The sequence below is a fragment of the Bufo bufo genome, chromosome 4 (genome assembly GCF_905171765.1).
Source record: "Bufo bufo chromosome 4, aBufBuf1.1, whole genome shotgun sequence".
NCBI classification, from domain to species: domain Eukaryota; kingdom Metazoa; phylum Chordata; class Amphibia; order Anura; family Bufonidae; genus Bufo; species Bufo bufo.
The window spans coordinates 376,100,587-376,123,903 of record NC_053392.1 but is presented as its reverse complement, the minus strand read 5'-3'; the positions used below and the strand labels follow the sequence as shown (position 1 = coordinate 376,123,903).

The window sequence follows — 23,317 nt, the reverse complement described above, 5'->3', positions numbered from 1 at the left end:
CGATTTGTATAGTGTCCCAACTTTTTTGGAATCCGGTTTGTAAGAGCTGACTGTCCACATCAGGTGGAACCCATGGATACTAACTATGGCTACCATCAGTCGTTATATGCCAGGAAGCTGTGTGCAGCAGGTACCCCAGAAACTCTAAACCACTTGTGCCAGGTGGAAGTGGGAGACACTCCAGCGGAGGCTCTGCTGGACTCAGGGAGTCTGGTGTCCCGACTAAGGGCTCCCCTGGTACAGTCCACGGAGTATACTGGCCTGGAAAGTCGGGGTCATGTGCATCCATGGAGACTTAAAAGACTATCCCACCGCCCTGTTGTCTCTAAGGACAGGGGCCGATAGGTAGACTCACAAAGTGGCAGTTGCTACAAATTGACACTATGAACTTATAAATAGGGCAGTGCTTCTCAAATAGTGGGGCGCGCCCCCCAGGGTGCGTTCACTGTGCTCCGGCCCCCAGCTCCAGTACAGTTATAGAATGTGTAAAATTAATAATGATTCTATTCATGAGGCCCCCTCTGTAGTAGAACATTCAATATATCCATCCTACTCACAGGGTTGTTATCGTAATCCAGGCCGGCCGGGCAGACGAGCGGCAGCGTCACTGACTGACGTCACGTGCCTGCCCGGCCTACTTTATGAATGAAGCAGGCGGCGCAGGCACGTGACGTCAGTCAGTGACGCTGCCGCTCATCTGCCCGGCCGGCCTGGATTAAGATAACAGCCCTGTGAGTAGGATGGATATATTGAATGTTCTACTACAGAGGGGGCCTAATGAATAGAATCATTATTAATTTTACACATTCTATAACTGTACTGGAACAGCAATGGGGGGGGGTCTGTGGATGGCACTGTTATGGGGTGGGGGGGGGGTCTGTGGATGGCACTGTTATGGGCTGGGGGGGCACTGTGGATGGCACTGTTATGGGGTGGGGGGGTCTGTGGATGGCACATATATAACAGTGCCAGCCACAGATCCCCCTGTAACAGTGCCAGCCACAGATCCCCCCCATAAGTGTCCGTCATCCACAGATCCCCCCATAAGTGTCCGTCATCCACAGATCCCCCTATAAGTGTGTGTCCGTCATCCACAGATCCCCCATAAGTGTGTGTCCGTCATCCACAGATCCCCCCCATAAGTGTCCGTCATTCACAGATCCCCCCCCATAAGTGTCCATCATCCACAGATCCCCCCCATAAGTGTCCGTCATCCACAGATCCCCCCCATAAGTGTCTGTTATCCACAGATCCCCCCATAAGTGTCCGTCATCCACAGATCCCCCCATAAGTGTCCGTCATCCACAGATCCCCCCCATAAGTGTCCGTCATCCACAGATCCCCCCATAAGTGTCAGTCATCCACAGATCCCCCCATAACAGTGTCCGTCATCCACAGATCCCCCCCATAAGTGTCCGTCATCCACAGATCCCCCCATAAGTGTCCGTCATCCACAGATCCCCCCATAAGTGTGTGTCCGTCATCCACAGATCCCCCCCATAAGTGTCCGTCATCCACAGATCCCCCCCATAAGTGTCCGTCATCCACAGATCCCCCCATAAGTGTCCGTCATCCACAGATCCCCCCCATAAGTGTCCGTTATCCACAGATCCCCCCATAAGTGTCCGTCATTCACAGATCCCCCCATAAGTGTCCGTCATCCACAAGCGGCGTCCCACGCGGCGTCGGTTGCCTAGCAACTCTACGGCTGGAGAGAGGGAGCCCCCGGCCCCAACAAATGATACTATTTACAGTCGCGCGGGGGGCCCAAAATGTTTTCTTCTTCCTAGGTGGGGCATGACAGAAAATAATTGAGAAGCACTGTAATAGGGAGAGACTTCCCAGGCTTCCCGGCACTGTGCCCTGCTACGAGAGTGACTGATACCTATGAGACAGGGGTAACCCCAGCAGAGTGGCCTGGCTCCAGGGGGAGGCCAGAAACCTGGGAACCCGAGGCCGAAGGGCCAGCGGTAGGGGTGACCGCCATTTCGGTGGAAGAGGGGGGGACAACCCCACTGAATGTAATGGTGGGAGATGCAGAGGACTTGCCGCCGGGGCTTCAGCTGGCCGACCTTAATGTTTCTGGGGATAATTTTGCTACTGCATAACACCGAGACCCAACCCTATCCCGAGCTTGGGGAAATGTATTAATAGTAGATGGTGAACCACAACAACTAGGGGCAGAGTCGGTGTTTCCCCGTTTTGTGGTTCATCAGGATATGTTGTATCAAGTAAACCAACTGCGGGGTGAACATATTGAACAGTTAGTGGTGCCCCTGTCTTATAGCAAACTCATGTTAGAGTTAGCCCACCAACTTCTTTTGGGGAGGTCATCTGGGACTGCAGAAGACACAGGACTGGATACTACAACGGTTTTACTGACCCAGTGTCTTTAGAGAGGTGGATGACTTCTGAAAGTCTTGCCCGACCTGTCAGGCAACTAGCCCCCAGCACCTTTTCCGCAGTCCCTTGGTACCTCTCCCGATTATCGATGTACCGTTTGAGTGAATCGCGATGGACCTCGTAGGTCCAGTACCGAAGTCCGCTAGAGGATACCAGCACATCCTGGTCGTCCTAGATTACACCACTCGGTACCCGGAGGCGGTGCCACTGCAACATACATCGGCTAAACTGATAGCCAAGGAGCAAATGGAAATGTTCTCCCGAGTGGGGCTACCTAAAGAGGTTCTGACTGACCAGAGGACCCCTTTTATGTCTAAGGTCATGAGGGAGCTCTGCAAGTTGCTGCATATCAAACAGTTACGAACATCCGTTTACCATCTGCAAACGGACGGTCTGGTTGAAAGGTTTAATAAAACATTAAAAACCATGTTAAAAAGGGTGGTGTCTTAAGATGGGAAGGACTGGGACCTTCTTCTACCCTGTCTCATGTTCTCTGTGCGAGAGGTGCCCCAGGCCTCTACTGGGTTCTCGCCATTCAAATTGCTATATGGCAGACATCCTCGTGGTTTGTTGGATGTAGCCAAAGAGGCGTGGGAACAGCAAGCCACTCCGTATAGAAGTGTCCTTGAGTATGTTAACAAGATGCAACGGCGGATAGAGACCGCTCAGTGAGCCCAGAGTCGGATCTATAATCGGCAGGCTCGGGTCCGGATCTTTAACCTGGGTGATCGGGTTTTGGTTCTGGTGCCGACCGTGAACCATAAGTTCCTGGCCAGGTGGCAGGAGCCCAACGAGGTATTTGAAAAAATAGGAGGTAAATGACAAGGTACACCAGACAGGGAGGCGAAAGCCAGAGCAGGTGTACCATGTGAATCTACTCAAACCGTGGAAAGATAGGGAAACCTGTACTGAAGACAGCCCGCGGCCTGGTTTTCTAGGAGAAGCGGTTTCGGCCCCTCTGTCTGAAGCAAGGGAAGTGGCTTCCACAGTAAGAATTGCTGACAGCCTCTCCTCTAAGCAGGCTCAGGAGGCCAGGAAGTTTATTAGCCGGAACACGAATGTGTTTTAGGATCTCCCTGGATGCACTTCGACAATTCGGCATGACATTGTCACTGAGCCTCAGGCGAAAGTCTGGCTAAAACCATACTGGGTACCCAAGGCTCGGCGACAAGCCATCTCAGAGGAAGGGCAGATGATGCTGAGGCTAGACATCATTGAGGAGTCTAAAATTGAGTGGGCTAGTCCTTTAGTGCTAATACCCAAGTCGGACGGGACACTCCGGTTCTGTAACGATTTTCGTAAACTGAACGAGATTTCCAAATTTGATGCGTATCCCATGCCCCGGATGGATGACAAGCCCGGCATTGTTCTGTTTTGGACCTCACGAAAGGGTACTGGCAGGTGCCCTTAACGGAGGCTGCCAAAGAGAAAACTGCCTTAATCACACTTGAAGGGCTGTATCAATATAAGGTGCTACCCTTTGGTCTGTATGGTGTCCCCGCCACTTTTCAACGGCTTATGGACATTGTGCTGCGTCCACATCATCGGTACGCTTCGGCTTACCTGGACGATATTGTCATTTACAGTACCGATTGGGAAAGTCACCTACCCAAAGTGCAGGCTGTAGTAGACTCCCTTCGGAAGGTGTGACTAACCGCTAACCCAAAAAAATGTGCAATAGGGTTAGACTAAATACCTGGGGAATGTCATTGGGCGCAGAGTGATCAAACCACAAGTAAACAAATTTGAGGCGATAAGAAATTGGCCCCGACCTGTCACCACTAAACAAGTGAAGTCATTCCTGGGTATGATAGGCTATTACATGAGATTTATTCCCCAATTTTCTACTGTAGCCACGCCATTGACAGGGTTATTAAAGGGATGCAAGTCAGTGATGGTTCACTGGAATAAACGGGCGGAAGAGGCTTTCTCCACTTTGAAGTCGGCCCTGTGTGGGTTCCCGGTTTTGGTGATGCCCGACTTCAAGCGGGAATTCATAGTGCAGACAGACACCTCCGAAGTAGGCCTTGGTGCTGTACTGTCTCAGGAAGTCAACGGGGAGGAGCATACCGATGTCTTTCTAAGCCGCAAGCTCACCCCAGCCGAGACCAGGTACAGTATAGTGGAGAGAGAGTGCTTGACTATTAAGTGGGCACTCAAGTCTCTCCTCTATTATTTATTGGGGAGAACATTCTGCCTGGTGACTGACCACTCCCCTCTCAAGTGGATGAGGCAGGCCAAAGAGAGAAATCCCCGAGTCACCAGGTGGTTCCTTCCATCCACCATTCTCCCTACTACACAGACTAAGGCCGTGAACAAGATCTAAGACTAGACCAAAACGTTGGCCAGTGGCTATTTTTTGGATGGATATACAAAAGAAAAAATATATATATAAAAAAGATATGAAATGAAATAAAACAAGCAACTTAAAATAATTACAGAGTGCCGTGGTCTTTTGATTAAATTTGAATGTACCCTTACCACTGAGCACCTCCCAATCTTCAACAAGGAGTGCCGCTGAACCCCTTTTCCTCAACCAGGTGGTTCCTGTCCTTACAAAAACTTTAACTTCTCCGCAGAACACATATCAGTTTGATATGAATTTAGCTTAACAGTGTGTTTATGGTCTGTTGGGAGTTCAGAGAAAGGGTGAAGCAACAGTCTGCAGGTGCACTGAAAGTGAAAGCTGAAGAGGAAAAACTGTTGAACTTTTTTTTTAATACAGAAGACACAAGTCAGAGGATCATCATGTACATGTTGTTATAATTGAACAATGTCACACAAACTAGAAAAATAGTTGGTATATGTAAACAATTTCATTGTCATTTATTATTTGATAGTTCACCCTATTTTACAGGGTTGCCCTCTTTGGACAATCACATTTCTTTTAGGAACACTCCCAAGTGATAAGCAGGTGATAGGGTTTACTAATGCTGAGACTTTTGTGGATGACTACTGCTGCTGTCTCTGGTGGTGCCCAGCAAGTTTTCCGTTTTCTTGCAGTCTTGCCACTGGAAAATAAAAGGATTGTATGGTGCCCCCTGAGCACAATGGAGTAACCTTGTAATGTACACTCAAGCTGGGTCCTCCAGATAAAAAAACACTTTTTGCAGTTGCTCTCCACTCTGGTTGCTAAATGAGGGCTTTAGTTTTCCTTTTGAGGTATTAGAAATTGATTCTCTAAACCGTGAAACCTCCTTAACCTTACTATGACCCATGTGGAAAATGTACACCACAGGCAGATGTTAGTGCACTTTTAAGATCATAAGCAGGACTGTATTGTTAATGGCTTTTTTTTTGTACCTCATAATATCATTAATAAAAAAAATATGATAATGTATGCATTCCCCAGAATGGTACAAAACTTCGCACAAAAAACTCATTCGCCCATGTCAATGCAAAACTAAAAAAGAATATATGATCTGGATTGCAAAGATAAAATAATAAAAGCTCAAAAGAAAGGGGTATAGTTTTCACAAATACTCAACCAAACAATAAGGTTAATAACAATAATAGGAATAAATACAGAATCTTTGCAAAAACTCATGAAATGAACAACCATTGTTTATATATCCTGCTGGGGAATATGGAAGGTATTGAGTGAACGTTGACCCTGTTTAAAATGTTTCTATATTAGCCAGAGTAAGGAGCCACTAGATAGAGTTGCTACCACTGTGGTGGACTTGGCACAACCATGTAATACATTGTCTTCAATTAATTTTAACAGACACCATATGCGGGACTTCCTACACCTTTCCTTCCAAGAAGAGCCGACCATTGGGGCAACAGTACCTAGCCTAGAACTACTGTAGTTACCACCGGTTGGCATTAGAATCTACATAAAAAAATCCAGTCAGTCCCCTTTTTAGGAGAAAGAAAATTAGGCATTATTTAAATGGATGTAAAAGGTTAAATATATACTCATGTTGCACTTTTTATTTATATAGAACCCAACTACCTGCTTAATGGGATATTCCGATTTTTTTTTTTGCTTTTTATTTTACTTCTGAAAAAACATTTGAAGTTGACCCCTTGCTGAACAGTAAAATGATATGGCCCATGGTCCACTTGGACCTCTGTAATGCATTCATAGGCTAAATGAATAGGACTAAACATGGCATCAGTCATGTAACCCACACACATGTTATGTGAACCCTGGCATTCAGTTAACTGTCCAGTTACCTAACAATAGTAGGTGAATATTAGTTTATTGAGCAGCAGAACATATGCAGTATTTACAATATTACCACCAGCATCATCTCATCATGTTTGTCAGTGTCAGTAGAAGCAGATCTAATGTTCTTCTCCCTGTGTGTCCTCTTTGTGTGTTGTATTAGTCTTCACATTCAAATTTATTAAAGGGGTTGGCCACTTTCTGGGTACTGTTGACCAAAGTGTTTGTGAAATGACTATATGGCACTTATTGATATAGCCTTTAAAATTTGGCACCATTTTCTATATTTCAGAAGGCATATTCCTTTGTTTACAAAGCCTTTTGTGCTGTCCACACAAAGGTACTGTTCATAAGATGGTCGCTGATGGAGGGTCATTTGCACAGACAAATCACGTCCATGTGATGCATCCTTCATTAAAATACACTGCATCTGCAATTTCTACTTGTTCTGTAGGGAGTTTAGAGTAGGCGCAGTGTGTTTGACTTGAGGAGACATCACATGGAGGTGATTTGCCTGGTCACATGACCCTCCATTAGCGGCCATTTTATGGACAGGAACTCTATGTAGACAGCACAAAAGGCTTTGTAAACAAGGGAGTATACCTTCTAAAATATAGAAGATTGTGCAGAATTTCAACAACGGCTATATTAGTAGGTGCCATATAGTCATCTCACATACATATTGGGCAGCAGCAACCGGAAAGTGGCCAACCCCTTTAACTTGACATCATCTAGAGAAAAGCAGCAATTTTATAAATCACCTTGAGACAGGCATTGTCAGAACCACAATAATAATCATTATTCTACCATTATTCTTATTTCATAATTTCTGATGTGTTATCTGTTCTCACCCAGCACATGTATGTCATGTACACCACTTGCTTACTGAATGTCAGAGGTCAAATGACTGGCACCATGTTTAGTCCTATTCAGTTAGTCCATGGATGCCTTACCCAGGACTGGCAAGTCCATGGGCTATACATTTATTCTGTTCAAATAGGGGTCAACCACACTGATAAAGAAAGATGTGCTATGAAGAAAAAAATAAAAATATATAGAAACTGGATTACCACTTTAAATTGGAAGCTGTACTAGTACTACTAAATGGAATCAGAGCATAGTGAAGGGAATTTGAAACAAGTAGGTTCAGCAGAGTGGAAGAACCTGGTGACATGTAGGAGCAGACATTTTTGAATAAGCATAGATGAGAGTTTTTGCTTTCCTGAATCTGTCCTCCACGGTGTGACAAGAATATAGACTTATTCACTACAATATTATATTTAATGTTCTGGAATGTTTTCATCCTTACATCTTGGATATTAGATTTGAAAAGGAAACACACATTTTTGCAGCCATTAGAGTGGGTACTGTATGTTTACCCTTCCGCTTTTGCTGTGCCAGTATCTGGCTTACAATTACATTGGGCACTGTTGCAGCTATTAATAATGTGCCAAACATTATTTACAAAAAGAAATTGTAGAGCCGAACTACATGTCTGAGATATGTGGCAAATTAGAGTAACTTGTATGTTGGAGAATCAATATAATATAGAATTTTTCAATATTTAACTTTTCCGTTATTCCCATTTTCCATTCACCCACCATTCCATTGAAACTTCTCTTCACCGCTGTCATGCAGTGAGGAGGAATATGGACTGGGGACCCCAACACTAGTGATCAGTAGGGGTCCAAGCATTGGGGCTCCCAGCAATCAAACATTTATGACTTGTCTTTTGGTGGAAAAATAATTTAACAGTGGTTTAAAGGAAATGTGTCACCAAAATGTGATTGCAGATTTTTGTTATTGTTTTTCCTAAACATGATTATGGGGGCAGACATCTTGCCTGAGCCAACATTTAGAAAGCATTAACAAAATTGCTTTACGGCAGCCACATGGTCGGTCCATAGACACAATGGTCAGGAGGGGAACTCATTGACATCTATGGGAGAATTTTCTAGACATGATCTGTGACCTGTGCAGAAGTCATTGCACTAAGAAAGAATAGATAAGATGATTATTGGGCTTAGTGGCCTGTGTGAAAACTGCAGAGTTTTATGGATATTGTTTAAATATAGCTAATGACATGGAAAATTAGAAATAACATCACCAACATTTTTTTTTACAAATTTTAAACATAAAAACGTGATTTAAACAATAGGTAGTTTTCTGATGTATTTTTTTTACTTTATGCACTTATATAGCGATGCTATATTCCACAGCGCTTTACAGACATTAGCATTTTGATGACACATTTCCTTTAAATAACTGAATGGTTACGTGTCATTGCCTATGCTCTAGACCACAAATATTTGGATGGATTGATTCTAGTCTAAGACTTTGATTCAAATCTATTAGATCAATCAAGAAAAAGATATATAAAGATTTCACTTAGAAAGTATGTATTAGTTACACAATACAGTAGCTGTAATATATAATATGCTTTACAACTGTTATATTCAACGTCCAAGTGTTTGATGAATGTATATTTTTTTAAGAAAATGAAAAAATGAAAAAAGAAAATTATGGAAATGTAACATTTCATGATAGATGTGTGTTCTACTATAGCAGATGGCATCAAAGAGAAAGAAAATGGAATTAATGAAATAGTTGCCAGGTAAAGTACAATATTTCTTGGATGTCCACTCACCACCAGACAATGACACCTGCACTTTGACAGTTACCTTGTGGGTGTTGTACATAGTCAGAAATGTATATCCTATTTCACCTGAAAAGACATGGACCACAATTACCACTAAGACTAAAACATGGGCTATCAGATGTCGAGGTGAAACAATGAGAAGTTTGAATCATCACTGAACTTAACAATTCCCAGCACCACAACATGACAGGATGCAGAGTTCTAAAGAAGAGCCTTTACATTGAATAAGTCATGAACCTTAAACTCACATTCTATTACAGCAGCTTATAGTCCAGGATAATGTATGGTGATGGATACGCAGTCATACAATAAATGCTTTACATCCATATCTAGCACTGGGTTTTATAAAAATAACCCATTGCATTTCATTAGGATTAGACAAGTACATTTAAAGGCAGTAGGGGATTTTTTTTTATTATTGCATCTTACTTATTTAGGGCTAAAAATATATTTTTCACATTGTTTGTATTAAACATTTTCTACAATATTTCCTTTACAGCTTTTAGTTTCATTGCATCTGCAGACTGTTGCTTTTCCTTCTTAGTGAATCCTTCAGAGAGCAGCTCAGTCTGTAGACCTTTATCTTCTATTCATAGCAGCTTGCAAACACTTATTTAAGCTAAATTCTTATCAGACTGTTAACAAAGGAGCTTTAGGGCACATGCACACGACTGTATGGTCATGTTGCCCGTATTGTGGCCCACAAACAGCGGGTCCACAATACACGGGCTGCGGATGTGGAAACGTTGATTTGAATTGGGTCCATGATCTGCAAGATATGGCCAAAGATTAGATTTCACCTATCTTTTGCGGAGCGAAGGCATAGATCGGAAGCCCAAGGAAGCACTGCAAAGCATTCGGGTCTGTGCCTCTCCACCACAAAAGATGGAACATGTTCTATCTTTCGCTGTATCTTACGGATGGTGGACCCATTCAAGTCAATGCGTCCGCACCGTAATACAGAGTACACATGGCCCATGCCCGTGCATTGTGGACCGCTATTTGCAGTCCACAGCACGGGCAATGAGCCAGTATGGTTGTGTGCATGAGCCCTAAATGAGTTTTTATGAGCTGTGGATACAGCAATCGGAGCAGCTCTCTGATGGATAAACTTAGAAGGTGAAGCAAGAGTCGGCAGATGCAGTGAAAATGAAAGCTATAGAGGAATAACTGTTGACATTTTTAATAAAGACCAATTGAAAAAATTATTTCTAGCCTTAAATAAGTAGAATGCAGTAATAATGTAAATATTGTCCCCAAAGGTGCTCATATAGCCTTTAACTCCAAATGTAAAGTGGTTGAGGTCAATGGCACTGCTCACTAAAGAGACACATTTCTTATATACTTTGCTTTTCCATGACACTATGACCTAGCCTGGTTAAAGGGGTTGTCCGGGTTCAGAGCTGAACCCGGACATGCCCTTTTTTCACCCAGACAGCCCCCCTGAGGCTAGCATCAGAGCATCTCATGCTCCGATGCGCTCCCGTGCCCTGCGCTAAATCGCGCAGGGCACGGGCTTTTTTGTTTTCAATAACACACTGCCGGGCGGTAACTTCCTCCCGGCAGTGTGTTCGGTGACTTCACCGGCTCTGAGAGGTAGGCTTTAGCTCTGCCCTAGCCGTTTTACTGGCTAGGGCAGAGCTAAATTCCGCCCATCAGTGCCGGTGATGTCACCGGGGTTCCTGTCAGCCCCATGGAGAGCCCCGGTACATCACCGTAACTCCTAAAAATGCCTTTGCCCTGTGCAATTTAGCGCAGGGCAAAGGAGAGCATTGGAGCATGAACTGCTCCGATGCTCATGTCAGGGGGGCTGCCGGGGTGAAATGGAGGGATGTCCGGGTTCAGCTCTGAACCCGGACAACCCCTTTAACAACACAAAAAAAAACACAAATACACCAGGCACATATAATAAAATAATCCAGGTAGATTATAGAAATTTCAGTTTAGCACCTTGGTGAAGCACTTTGTAGTAAAGCAAATATTGTACAACTGGAATGGAGGGAAAATTCATACAAGTAAGTGCACTAAGAATTTATAGTGTTGACACTGGCACTTCCTCATGGCAAAAAGTATCTGTGACAAATGCCAACCTGCTTTTATTTCAGACGATCAGATCTGGAATGTAGCACAGTGATGACCCTGGCCACTACATGATATTAACAAACTATTCAGATTACTGTGGTTACATCTGGCCACCTTCCGTTCAACAACTAAAGCTGGCCATAAATATTGTCAGTGAACCCCAATAATGGGATCTGCATCTTGCTTGACCCTCAATGTCCCCCATGGAGTGAATAAGAATCAAAGGAGTTGAATTTTAACTCAGAAAAAAACCAATGTCAAAGGTGTTGTATAGATTCTTTTCTACCTTATCTTTTCAAATGTCAAAATTGGGGAAAAAAAGAAATTATTAGCCAAGAATCTATTATATGTACAGTCAACGACCAGCTTAAATGATAAAGTCTATTCTGCTTCCTGATTTCAGCCATCTGGGACATGACCAAACAAAACCATAAGTTAGAAAAGGCAACGAATACAGAGCACTGGCTATTTGAATAATATATGAAATTGAATAAGCCCAGTCAAAAATGTTCCTCTTTTTTACTTCAAGCAGCTCTGTCATCATACATTGTTGCATTGTGTAAGGGCAGTATAGTAAGGGACAGGTCTGCTCTTCTTATGGTCCCATTTGGCTAATATCTCCTAATAAAGACTTCAGCATCCTCTGTATTCATCAGAAGATTGGTTTTCTAAATCTTTCTTGCCCCAAATTAGCTCCATTTCTGCGAAAGGTATTCTCTTGATATCATGTAATTCTTTTTACATTAGCCTGACAGTAATTCTGAAAAGCTTCTTTGCACAGATATCTTTTAAGATGCACAAAACTAGTTAAAGGGAAAAAATCCAGTCAAATCTAAAAATGTAGGTATTACATAGAAGACATCTTGTGCTTTTTACCTGCACACTGTAATTGCCCAGTGTGCCCTCTATTTCATGTTATAACTTTTTTTTATGTTTAACACCAAACAGCCGTTATTCCTGTGCAGTGCGCACAGAGCTCACGTTGGCAGATATAAGTAGTCATGTTCCACATAACCTCTGCCCAGGGTGGAAGAGATGTAAGATTAAAGAGGCTGTCTCACAAAGAAATATTCTACAGTTTTTAAACCAGCACCTGTATCTAAATTCTTTTGTAATTGCATGTAATTGAAAACTTATCATAGATTTCATTGAATAAATCAGTATCTATCTGTATGGCACCCCCTGCTCAGTGTCCTGCTCACTGAGATGGAAGCACTTGCTCAGTTTCATCCAATTGCAACAAGCTGCTGCAGAAATCACACATCCCCTGAGTTGACTGTAATGGCTGTAGATAGGGACAGACGAGGACAGTGAATCCTTAAATTAGAACCCAGCCCATTTTACCTAACGCCCTGAATGGCAGAACCGCAACTGGACAACAGTCCCTACACTAGTATAGATGCAGGACGAACAAGACTAAATACAGACAACACAAAAGCAGAGTCATATGAAATGGGTGAGAACCAGATGGGCAACGCAGTACCAAAAAAAGTGGTCAGAAGGCAAGCCAGGGTCAGGAACATTGGGCACAAATAGCAATACAGGAACAAGGGAACCTGCTAGAGGCAACAAAGACTATCACTGGCACTTGTGTATGCCCAGGAAGGGATTTAAATAGAGGACCGAGTCCCTGGATCGGAACCTGCTAGATCGGCGCTCCATTAGTCAGAAATATTAGTACACAGTAATAGAGCAGCTGAGCTAATCAGCCCACTGCTAATCTCCCCCAGCGCACACCCGCTGGAAGGTGAAAGAGCATTGTATGCGGTTACTAAGGATACGGTCACATCACCAGAGGGCATTGCTCAGCAACCTGTCTCTCCTGATGCAGCCGTGCCAAGGCTGAGGATCGCGCCACAGGAGCCTGGACAGGTAAGTTTATTACACTGACAGCTTGAAATAAATCTAGCAGAACAATTGTAGCATTGAATGGGGAGATCTCTGGATCCATGTTAGGTACAGGGCTTTCTTGAAAAAAGTTGTTATGTACTAGATGATCTATGATTCTCATTTTTACATTATTCATAGGATATCCCCTTTAAGATATTTCAACCACTGGCCTCCTTGGTAATATCCAAGGGTACTATAAAGGCACTTAGTGTAGTTACTTGACAACTCCTAGAAAAACAAGCCTATATTTGTTACCAGGGTGGTATAATGTGGGGATGAATGTTTCTACATCTGTAAGTGATGTAAATTGGTGGGGGTCTGATACCAGGCACCCCCACTGGTCATCAGCTGTCTGAGCCGGAAACTATAAGCTGTGTGGAGAGCAAGACTTCATCCTGGGTATTGGACCCCCATCAATCCTGAGAATAGGCCATCAATATCTAAGCCTTGGAAAACCGCAAGTGACATTCCTATTGATGGTGGACACAGCATATAGCTCCCTCCCCAAACTGCTAAGCCTGCATTCAGCAACCACTAGTTTGCAGATGCTGGAGGCAAGTTAAACAAAACTGCAATCTCGCTGCAGAAACAAAGGTCTCATGCACAAAAACTGTTCTAACAAAGAGTTTGTGTAAATGTAAAAAGGAGGATATAAAATGACAGACATGTTAATATTAACTAATCAATATCTTACCATTAATTGTTAGAAAACAACAAGATTCAAAAATACCATACTCTATATTACATAGAAACATTTTCTAATCCTCATATGGTTCATTATAACAAACCTACTGATTTTCTTGCAAAATCCAAATTAAATTTCCTGCATAAACTACTATTTTAAGGCAAATGGTTTGACTGCGTTATAGAGGAAATAGAGCATTCAAATTGACTATTAAAATACTTGGCAAAAAAAACATCTAAATCTGCGAAGAGAAAGCATTAGGAGAGGTCAAAAGTGCATATTTGACTGCACGTTTTCCTAAATGTGTCAGACCAATTTTTTCAGATCTTTTTCAGATTTCACTTCTCTGGCTTAGATATTTTCATATTTGACATAGTATTCTAGTGAAATAAACCTCTTATAGGGGTTCTCCGGGATTTTTATATTGATGACCTATCCCCAGGATAGGTCATCAATATCAGATTGGCGGGGGTCCGATATCCAGCACCCCCACTGATCAGTTGTATAAAAGGAAGTCGCACTCACTGTGCATGCCTTCCCTTCATACACCTGAAAGGCAGGGGTGTCGGACCCTGAGGATAGGTCATCATTATTAAAAGCCAGGAGTACCCCTTTAACTCATGCACATGAATAAGTACTCTATTTACAAGAGTGTAGAAAAACTATTTGGGGGTAGAAGGCGATTTCCATGACTAATATAAAAAGGCATTTTTTGCTAAGCATTTTATAGCATTGTACATACATGTAAAAAAAACTATGTATTGTCAATGGCAGCAATATTACAATGCAGAAAAGCTGAGTTTGTCATGTGGCCTGAAGTTTCTTAAAGGGGTTCTGCAGTTTGTTTAAACTGATGATCTATCCTCTGGATAGATCATCAGCATCTGATCGTCAGGGGTCCGACACCCCGGACCCCCGCTGATCATCTGTTTGAGAAAGCAGTGGCGCTCCTGGAGCGCTGCTGCCTTCTCAAACAGCTGATCGTCGGGGTCCGGGGTGTCGGACCCCTGCCGTTCAGATGCTGATGATCTATCCAGAGGATAGATCATCAGTTTAAACAAAATGCAGAACCCCTTTAAAGTATTGTATGTGGTTTTTCACACATTGCGATTAGCATGCAGCTAAATGGTTGTGACTCCACCTACAATTTACATGGATTCTATATCAAAAAGGGATATGTCCCATATTGACATGGATTTCAAATCCAAGCGGAGTGCATCTGTGGCAGTATGAATGGCAATGTGGACAATACACTTCAAAATCCTCATGAAATTTAAGCCATGTTGCCATACCCTTACAGCTGCTACATGGACAAAGGACAACTGGGGTCTGGAGATGACTTGCTAACTTCAGTGAGAGAAACATGCTTTGTGATCTGTGAAGAAGTTATTGTGCTGGGAAGGGGGCAAATGATCTTGTATTTTCTGTATTCAGCTTTATCATAAAGGTGTTATCTTACAATGTAATCCTGCTTGTGATGATAATGGGATGACTATTGACAAGTGACCTCTATAGAACTAGAAGTGTCAGTCAGTGTAAGTCATCAGCTTGGGGCCCCCTGATCTCTGTAGCATTTGCTTGGTTTGTATGCTAGTAAAGTCCGTAGCCTGTAATATTTTGACTGTATGAAGCAAATTGTGTGCATGACGTCTGAGTTTAATGGTGATTTTTATAAAGAATCATTGTACAGAGGGCAAATGTTATATTTGAGATTAGTTTTAGAACCTCAAACTGATTTTCAAGGTAAAGAAAGTCCTGATATTTGTAGATCTGGTGTAAAAATCTCATAAAAATAGTTTGGACCATTTTCCATATAACCAAATCTAAAAAACAAACAAAAAACTTAAAAACAAAAAACTTATAACTATAGTATAAGAAGAAAAGATGGTTCCAGAACTTGTAATAACTCAGTTGCCTTTATTTCTTTTTTGTATCATGTAACTCACATGGACACAAACCTTCACCCCAGCATGGTTGACGCGTTTCGAACACAGGTGTGTTCTTAGTCGTAACGACTAAGAACACACGCAGGTTACGACTAAGAACACACCTGTGTTCGAAAGGCGTCAACCATGGTGGAGTGAAGGTTTGTGTCCATGTGAGTTACTTGCTACAAGAAATAAATAAAAGCAACTGAGTGATGGAACCATCTTTTCTTCTTATATTCTAAAAGAGCGATCGGCTTGGCTCGTTCCATGCACAAGGCTGTGGATTGTAAGGTAAGCTGGTTTACATTTATGGACTTATAACTATAGTGTATGATTGTAGCAAATGTAATATTGACATTTAATGTGTTATACACCATTTAAAAGAATGGTATGTATGGTGTCAAATGTCAATTTAACATTCGCTATATCTGCATATAAGTGATTAAATTATTTTAGATGTAACTATTAAAGCTGCAATATGCTAATTGATATTCCTATTTTAATCCAGAGGAAAGACAACTGATGCAGCATTGTGAATAGAAAGTGAAAAACTTCAGGTGCACATCTTCAGGGAGATCAGGTCCAAACTCTCATCAGTCCATAAAAACTACGAAGAAGGCAGCACTCCAGTGCAAAATAGTTGTTTTTTATTCACCCAGCTGTTTGACCTTGGGTGAATAAAAAATTACTATTCTTCCCTACAAAAGCATAATAATTTACATTACTTAAAAGGGGATACAGGTGCATCTTAATAAATTTGAATATCATCAAAAAGCTAATTTATTTTAGTTATTAAATTCAAAATGTGAAACTCATATATCTGTGGGGTTTCGCTCTGGTAGACAGGATTAGCGGACGCAGTATAGAGGCAACAACAAGTTCTTTGGATCAAACAGTGTTTTATTCCATGCGGCAATTCTGCCTCAAAGAGTCCTTGACCATAGAAGCACCAACCTGTTTTCATGCCAAACAGGTAGCAAGCCTTCATACAGACACAAGGCTCCCAGACCCCAACACAGAGACATCACTTCTGAGCCCAGCTGCCTATTTAAGGACATCCAGGTGCTGCCAAAACCCGGACCGGCACTTAAAATCCGGTCTGGTATTTGAACTCACCTGGCTGTAAATCAGCCCAGCAGCACATGCTGGGAGAAAAATACCTGTTTTCCCAGACAAAACCTCTCACTGTGTCAAAAAATCCCCCTTTGTTCAACCCTGAGGGGGTGAACACACACCAGACAGTGTACCCGGGACAGGGCATCCGCGTTTCCCTGTAACCTGCCTGTCCTGTGTTCCACCAAAAACGTAAAGTTTTGTAAGGAGAGAAACCATCAGGTGACCCGGGCATTTCTGTCTTTGGCCTGGCTCATTCACTTGAGAGGGGAGTGGTCATTTACCAGGTGGAATTTTCTCCCCAATAAATAATAGCGGAGAGATTCTAGTGCCCACTTGATAGCCAGGCACTCTCTCTCCACTGTACTATACCGGGTCTTGGCTGGGGTGAACTTACGGCTGAGGAAGACAATGGGATGCTCCTCCCCGTTATCTTCCTGAGACAGTACAGCACCGAGGCCTACTTCGGAGGCATCGGTCTGTACTATAAACTCCCTTTTGAAGTCAGGCGTCACCAAAATCGGGGACCCGCACAGAGCCGACTTCAAAGCGGAGGAAGCCTCTTCCGCCCGATCATCTCAGCAAACCATCATTGACTTTTGTCCCTTCAACAGTCCTGTTAAGGGCGCGGCTAGAGTAGCAAAGTGGGGAACAAACCTCATGTAATAGCCCACCATTACCAGGAATGACTTTATTTGCCTAGTGGTGACAGGTCAGGGCCAATTCTGTATCGCCTCTATTTTGTTCACTTGGGGTTTGATGACTCCGCGCCCAATGACATACCCCAGGTACTTAGTCTCTTCTAACCCTATTGCGCATTTTTTTGGGTTAGCGGTTAGGCCAGCTTTCCAAAGGGAGTCCACCACAGCCTGCACTTTGGGTAGGTGACTTTCCCAGTCGGTACTGTGGATGACAATATCGTCCAGGTAAGCCGAAGCGTACCGACGATGTGGACGAAGCACAATGTCCATTAGTCACTGAAAATTGGCAGGGGTGCCATGCAGACCAAAGGGTAAGACCTTATATTGATACAGCCCCTCAGGCGTGATGAAGGCAGTTTTCTCTTTGGCAGCCTCCGTTAAGGGAATCTGCCAGTACCCTTTTGTGAGGTCCAAAACAGATAAATACTGGGCTTGTCCTAACTTCTCGATAAGCTCATCCATCTGGAGCATGGGATATGCATCGAATTTGGAAAACTTGTAAAGTTTTCAAAAGTCATTGCAAAACCGCAACGTCCCGTCCGTCTTGGGTATCAATACTATAGGAATGGCCCACTTTGACTCCGCAATTAAGTCTAGCTGCAACATTAATAGTGTTGAACGCGAATATTCGAATAGCAAATTTTGAATATTGTCACTTCGCTAATTCGCAAATATTTTCAATATAGTGCTATATATTCGTTAATTCGAATATTCATTTTTTTATTTTTTTATTGTAAGTTGTTCCCACTTCCCAAAAGCAGTTCTTCTTACATGTCCGGGGGACTCCATGCTCCTTGCCCGCTCCAGTCAGTGCCCGTTGCCGAGTCTGCCGAGTGCCGACTTCCTGTGCGCATGGAGCGTCCCCATCACCATGGGAACGCCTCCATGCTAGAATGTACTGTTGGATGTGAGAATCACGGTTATCTAGACCATGGTAAAAGTTGGATGCGCAATGCGAGTAAACTTACTTAAATTACTCGCATTGCGCACACAACTTAATTTTGTGTATAGGCAACATTCCTAATGGTTGGCTTGTTAGAATTAACGAATATAGAGAATATAGCGCTATATTCGTATTCGTCATATTCGTTAATTCTAGCAAGCCAACCATTATTAGGAAAACTGTGCCTATACACAGAACTAAGTTGTATGCGCAATGTGAGTAATTTAAGTAAGTTTAGGGGTATATTCTCAATAATCGTTCATTCTATCAAGGCAACTAATAGGAAGTTGCCTAAGTTGCAATCACAATATGCACATGGTGTTTCTATTACGATAATTCTTCATTGAAATATTCGTGTGAGCCTACACGGGCGTGGCTTTGTCTTCCGAGTTTGTTGACAGGTGGAAGTTTGAAGCGCAGTGCATTACTCGTGTGTGACTCGCGTGAAAATGGTCTCGAGCAATTTTAAAAATGTCGAGGAAGATCTCCTGATCACTGTAAGTAATTCCACATTACAGCACTGTATTACATATGACATGCTTGTTATTTCAATGTATTTATACAAATTCACATGTTATCTAGCTTCAGTGCATATTAACCCTGTCAAAGCCAGAGGTTTTCTTGTTAGCCCTTTATTTTGCTCACTGTCTTCAAAGAGCCATAACTTTTTTATTTGTCTGTTCACATATGATGGCTTGTTTTTTGCGGGACAAGTTGTACTTTCTAATGCTGCCATTTAATATTGCATATGATGTATTGGGAAGCCAAACAAAATGCAAAATGAACAAAGATTGCAAAATAAAAGCAATGCCACCCCAGTTTTATGGGTTTTTAACCCCTTAAGGACACATGACGTACCGGTACGTCATGTGTAGTTCTGATCACCGCGCGGCGGGCGGTGATCGGAACTGGGTGCCTACTGAAATCAATCAGCAGGCACCCTGGGACAATGCGCGGGGGGGTCCTGCGACCCCCCCCCCATATCAGCAATCGCCGCAAACCGCAGGTCAATTCAGACCTGCGGTTTTCGGCGTTTCCGGGTGATCGGGCGGCATCTGCTGTGGCTATTGGGTCCCCGTGCTGCTGTGACGGGGACCCGATAGCAGGGAAGGCATCGGGGCTGCCTTCCAGTGAAGAGCCTGTGAGATCCAGCCCCCTGGATCTCACTGGAAGAAAGCTGTATGAGTAATACTCACTGTATTACTCATACAGCCAAAGCATTCCAATCCAAAAGGATTGGAATGCATTGTAAAGGGGATCAGACCCCCAAAAGTTGAAGTCCCGTTGAAGTGTCATTGGGCGTGAGGGGGTTAATGATAGGTGCACTAAGTATTGTTATGACATCCCACCACAATGTCTGGTAGCATGTATGTATGGATAGCAGAGAAATATCTCTCATATGCACATTGCACATGCATTTTACTGCCTCACAGTGCATACCCCACATTGTATACCCCACACTATATACCCCACAGTGTATACCCCACACGTATACCCCACAGTGTATATCCCTCACGTATACCCCACAGTGTATATCCCTCCCCCCACACACACACACAGTCTTTGGATTCTAATATGCATCTGGTTGGTCAGGAGAAGTAATGCTTGACCGCCATTATTTGCTGGTTTATTTAGCGTTACCCAGGGTGCACCACGGGGAGGCGGACCCACTGTACACCCCATACTGTACCGTCACCTCACTAGACAGGTACACCTCTCCTCAGATGGCCAATATCCGATTGCTCATAACCCACACACATACAATTTCAATATAATCCGATTTTATAACTGTAACATTAAATCTAACATTTTACTTTTAAAACACTCAAATATTTTTTGTTGTGTTGAGATGATGACATTCATTTCTAATACTTTTATTTAAAAAATGTGGGATTATATGGTTGCATTTTTATCCTGCAGCGAATGTTACAGATGAAATACGACACCACCAGGTGCCGCTTGTAGAAGCAGCAGATCCTGCGAAAAATAGGTTACGAGCTATATCGTAACCACGATAGAAATCACAGGCGGATGGCCATTATTAAAAAGTGGTCCGACCTGAAGCGGAGACACCAGAATCGGATCACTGAGATCCGAAACAAAATCTGCCCAGGTACAATGCTTACATAACTTTTGTATCTTTTACCAACACTCTGTATTGTATATATACAGTTATGCTTTATGAGGTTTTTATAACTTATGAAAATTTTGTCATTATAGGTGATCCCATCCCCTCGGTCCGCTGCAGGCCTTCAAAAAAGGCAGTGGTGGTGGAGGAGGAGGTGTCGGAGGAGGAGGAGCAGGAGCAGGAGCAGGAGCAGACCGGACCCTCTGACCCTACCCCACAGCATGAGGATCCCGGACCCCCAGACCACCCCGGTTCTCATGAGGAGAATGAGGACGAGGAGCTGGTGACCACCCCCCGCCAGGAGGGAAAATAATATGTGTTGTGGGTGTTTTAACTCAGTCAATGGTGTCAGTTTATTCCAGCAAACAATAATAAACATGTTAAATCTTTATCCTTTAACCCCTTCATGCTTTCTGACATAACTGTACGACCAAATAACAAGTAACTTGCTGCATTTCGACGTACGGCCACGCCCAAACTGCTTCCCGGGGCTGTGACACTATAAAGTGTCACAGCCCCGGAGTCTCCGCTCTCTCAGAAGCAGACACACGTGGTAAGCTGGCAAAGGAACAATCAGAGTGTTCCCTTGCTAGTAAGCGCTCCGATTGTTTTGTCTCTGCAGACTAACCAATCGTAGCGCAGCACTTAAAAAAAAAAAGCCTGTTTCAGGCCAGCGACATCTATGTGGTTGAGAGGGAGGGAGCTCCCTCTCTCTTCCATCTTGCAGTCACTGCTGTCGCGACGGCAAGATGGTTGCCATGGCACCTGGACGCCTTACAAAGGCGTCCTAGTTGCCATTTACCTAAGGCTAATCAGACCCTGAGGTCTGATTAGCCTTAGTGTAAGTGTAGTAGCACTGACTATACAGTTTATTACAATAGATGACTATTGCAATGCACTGTGTAGTGATCAGACCCAATGGATCTTCAGGATCCAGATGGTTCTTGATAAATAAAAAATATATATATATAAAAAAAGTCATAAAAAAATTGAAAGACAATAAAAATTAAAATTTAAAAGAAAAATAAATCAGAAATGGTATTTTCTCATATATATTCATTTATGTAATCTAAAAATTACATAAATAATAAAATTACACATAATTGGTATAGCCGCATCCGTAAAAACCAGCTCTATAAAAATATAGCGTGACCTTACCCCTTTGGCAAATCCCATACATAAATTATAAAAAAAATAGTGTCAAAAACAGACATATTTTAGACAGATTTTGTAACGTTCCATGACATAAATTCCAATCCCAAGCGATCAAAAAGGCGTATGCACCCCAGAATAGTGCCAATCAAACCATCACCTCATCCCGCAATAAATGATACACTACTTGAGACAATATGAAAAGAAAATATGACTCTCAGACAATGGAGACAGTAAAATCTATTTTTCCGGGCCTCTAAACTGTTGTTATTGTGCAAAAGTTAAATATTTTAAAAAGTAGACATATTATGGAATTGCCGCGTCCATATTAACAAGCTCATTAAAAACTATCACATGACTGATACATGACTGGCAAGCTCATTAAAAACTATCACATGACTGATTTTTTTATTGACAGTCAGATTAAATAACTTTTATTGATTAGTGTATAAAGTAGCTGGCCATTAAAATCGCAATCAGTTATATAGTCCTTTACTTAGGAATATTTCAATAGAGTATTCTTTTTTTTTTGTGGGATGAGTTGACTGTTTGGTACTATTTTTGAGGGAAGATGTCTTTTCTATTGCTTGGTGTTGCTATTTTTGATATGTAAGCTGACAAAAAAAGGTGCATTTTTTTGGGCGCTGTTTTATATTTTTTTCAGTGTTCAACAGAGGGGTTGAACACTGAAAAAAAAATTAAAAAATAAAACAGCGCCCAAAAAAATGCACCTTTTTTTGTCAGCTTACATATCAAAAATAGCAACACCAAGCAATAGAAAAGACATCTTCCCTCAAAAATAGTACCAAACAGTCAACTCATCCCACAAAAAAAAAAGAATACTCTATTGAAATATTCCCTAAGTAAAGGACGATATAACTGATTGCGATTTTAATGGCCAGCTACTTTATACACTAATCAATAAAAGTTATTTAATCTGACTGTCAATAAAAAAAATTTTTGGGCAGTACTAAAAGAAATGAAAAAAAATATTATTATGCTGCAGCGGGAGCACTCCAGGCGGATGAGGGCTGTCAGGCTGAAGTTTACTCAAGAAATGAAGGCCATGGAGGAGTGGCATCAGAAGGCCATAGCGGAGCTGCTCAACCAGCATGATGTCCTGAAAGCCTTGCCTTAGTTTTATTTATTTTTTATTTTATGTTTGTTAAAACAATTTTTTTATATTTTATTTATAAAGTGTGGTTTGGTTTAAATCATTTTTAGTTTTCTGTTTTATTTTAACAACTCTGGTTACATTAAGGCAAATTTTTTCCAGCCAAAACTCATCAGCATCATGACATACAGCAGCCGCAGGTACATGAAAATTGGTTAGTATAAGGCCTACACAGAACTCATAGTGGTGAGAATAATAGCAGCAGTCTTTGTTAACGGTGGAGTATAAGACCTATGCAGAACTAATAGTAGTCAGGATAATTGCAGCAGTTATTGGTAATAGTGG

The 23,317-nt window shown here is 42.4% G+C and overlaps 1 protein-coding gene across 11 annotated transcripts in view; it reads right to left on the bottom strand.

The window, feature by feature from the left end:
- EYA4 (EYA transcriptional coactivator and phosphatase 4) overlaps positions 1–23,317 on the bottom strand; it is a 390,423-nt gene that overhangs the window by 295,032 nt on the left and 72,074 nt on the right. The window contains exon 3 of one of the 11 annotated variants that reach the window (XM_040429161.1): positions 9,259–9,302. The exons of the other annotated variants lie outside the window; for them this stretch is intronic. Within the exon in view, the coding sequence (XP_040285095.1) occupies positions 9,259–9,276 (18 nt within the window). The 5' untranslated portion in view covers positions 9,277–9,302. The remainder of the gene's footprint in view (positions 1–9,258; positions 9,303–23,317) is intronic. 11 annotated transcript variants of the gene reach the window in all.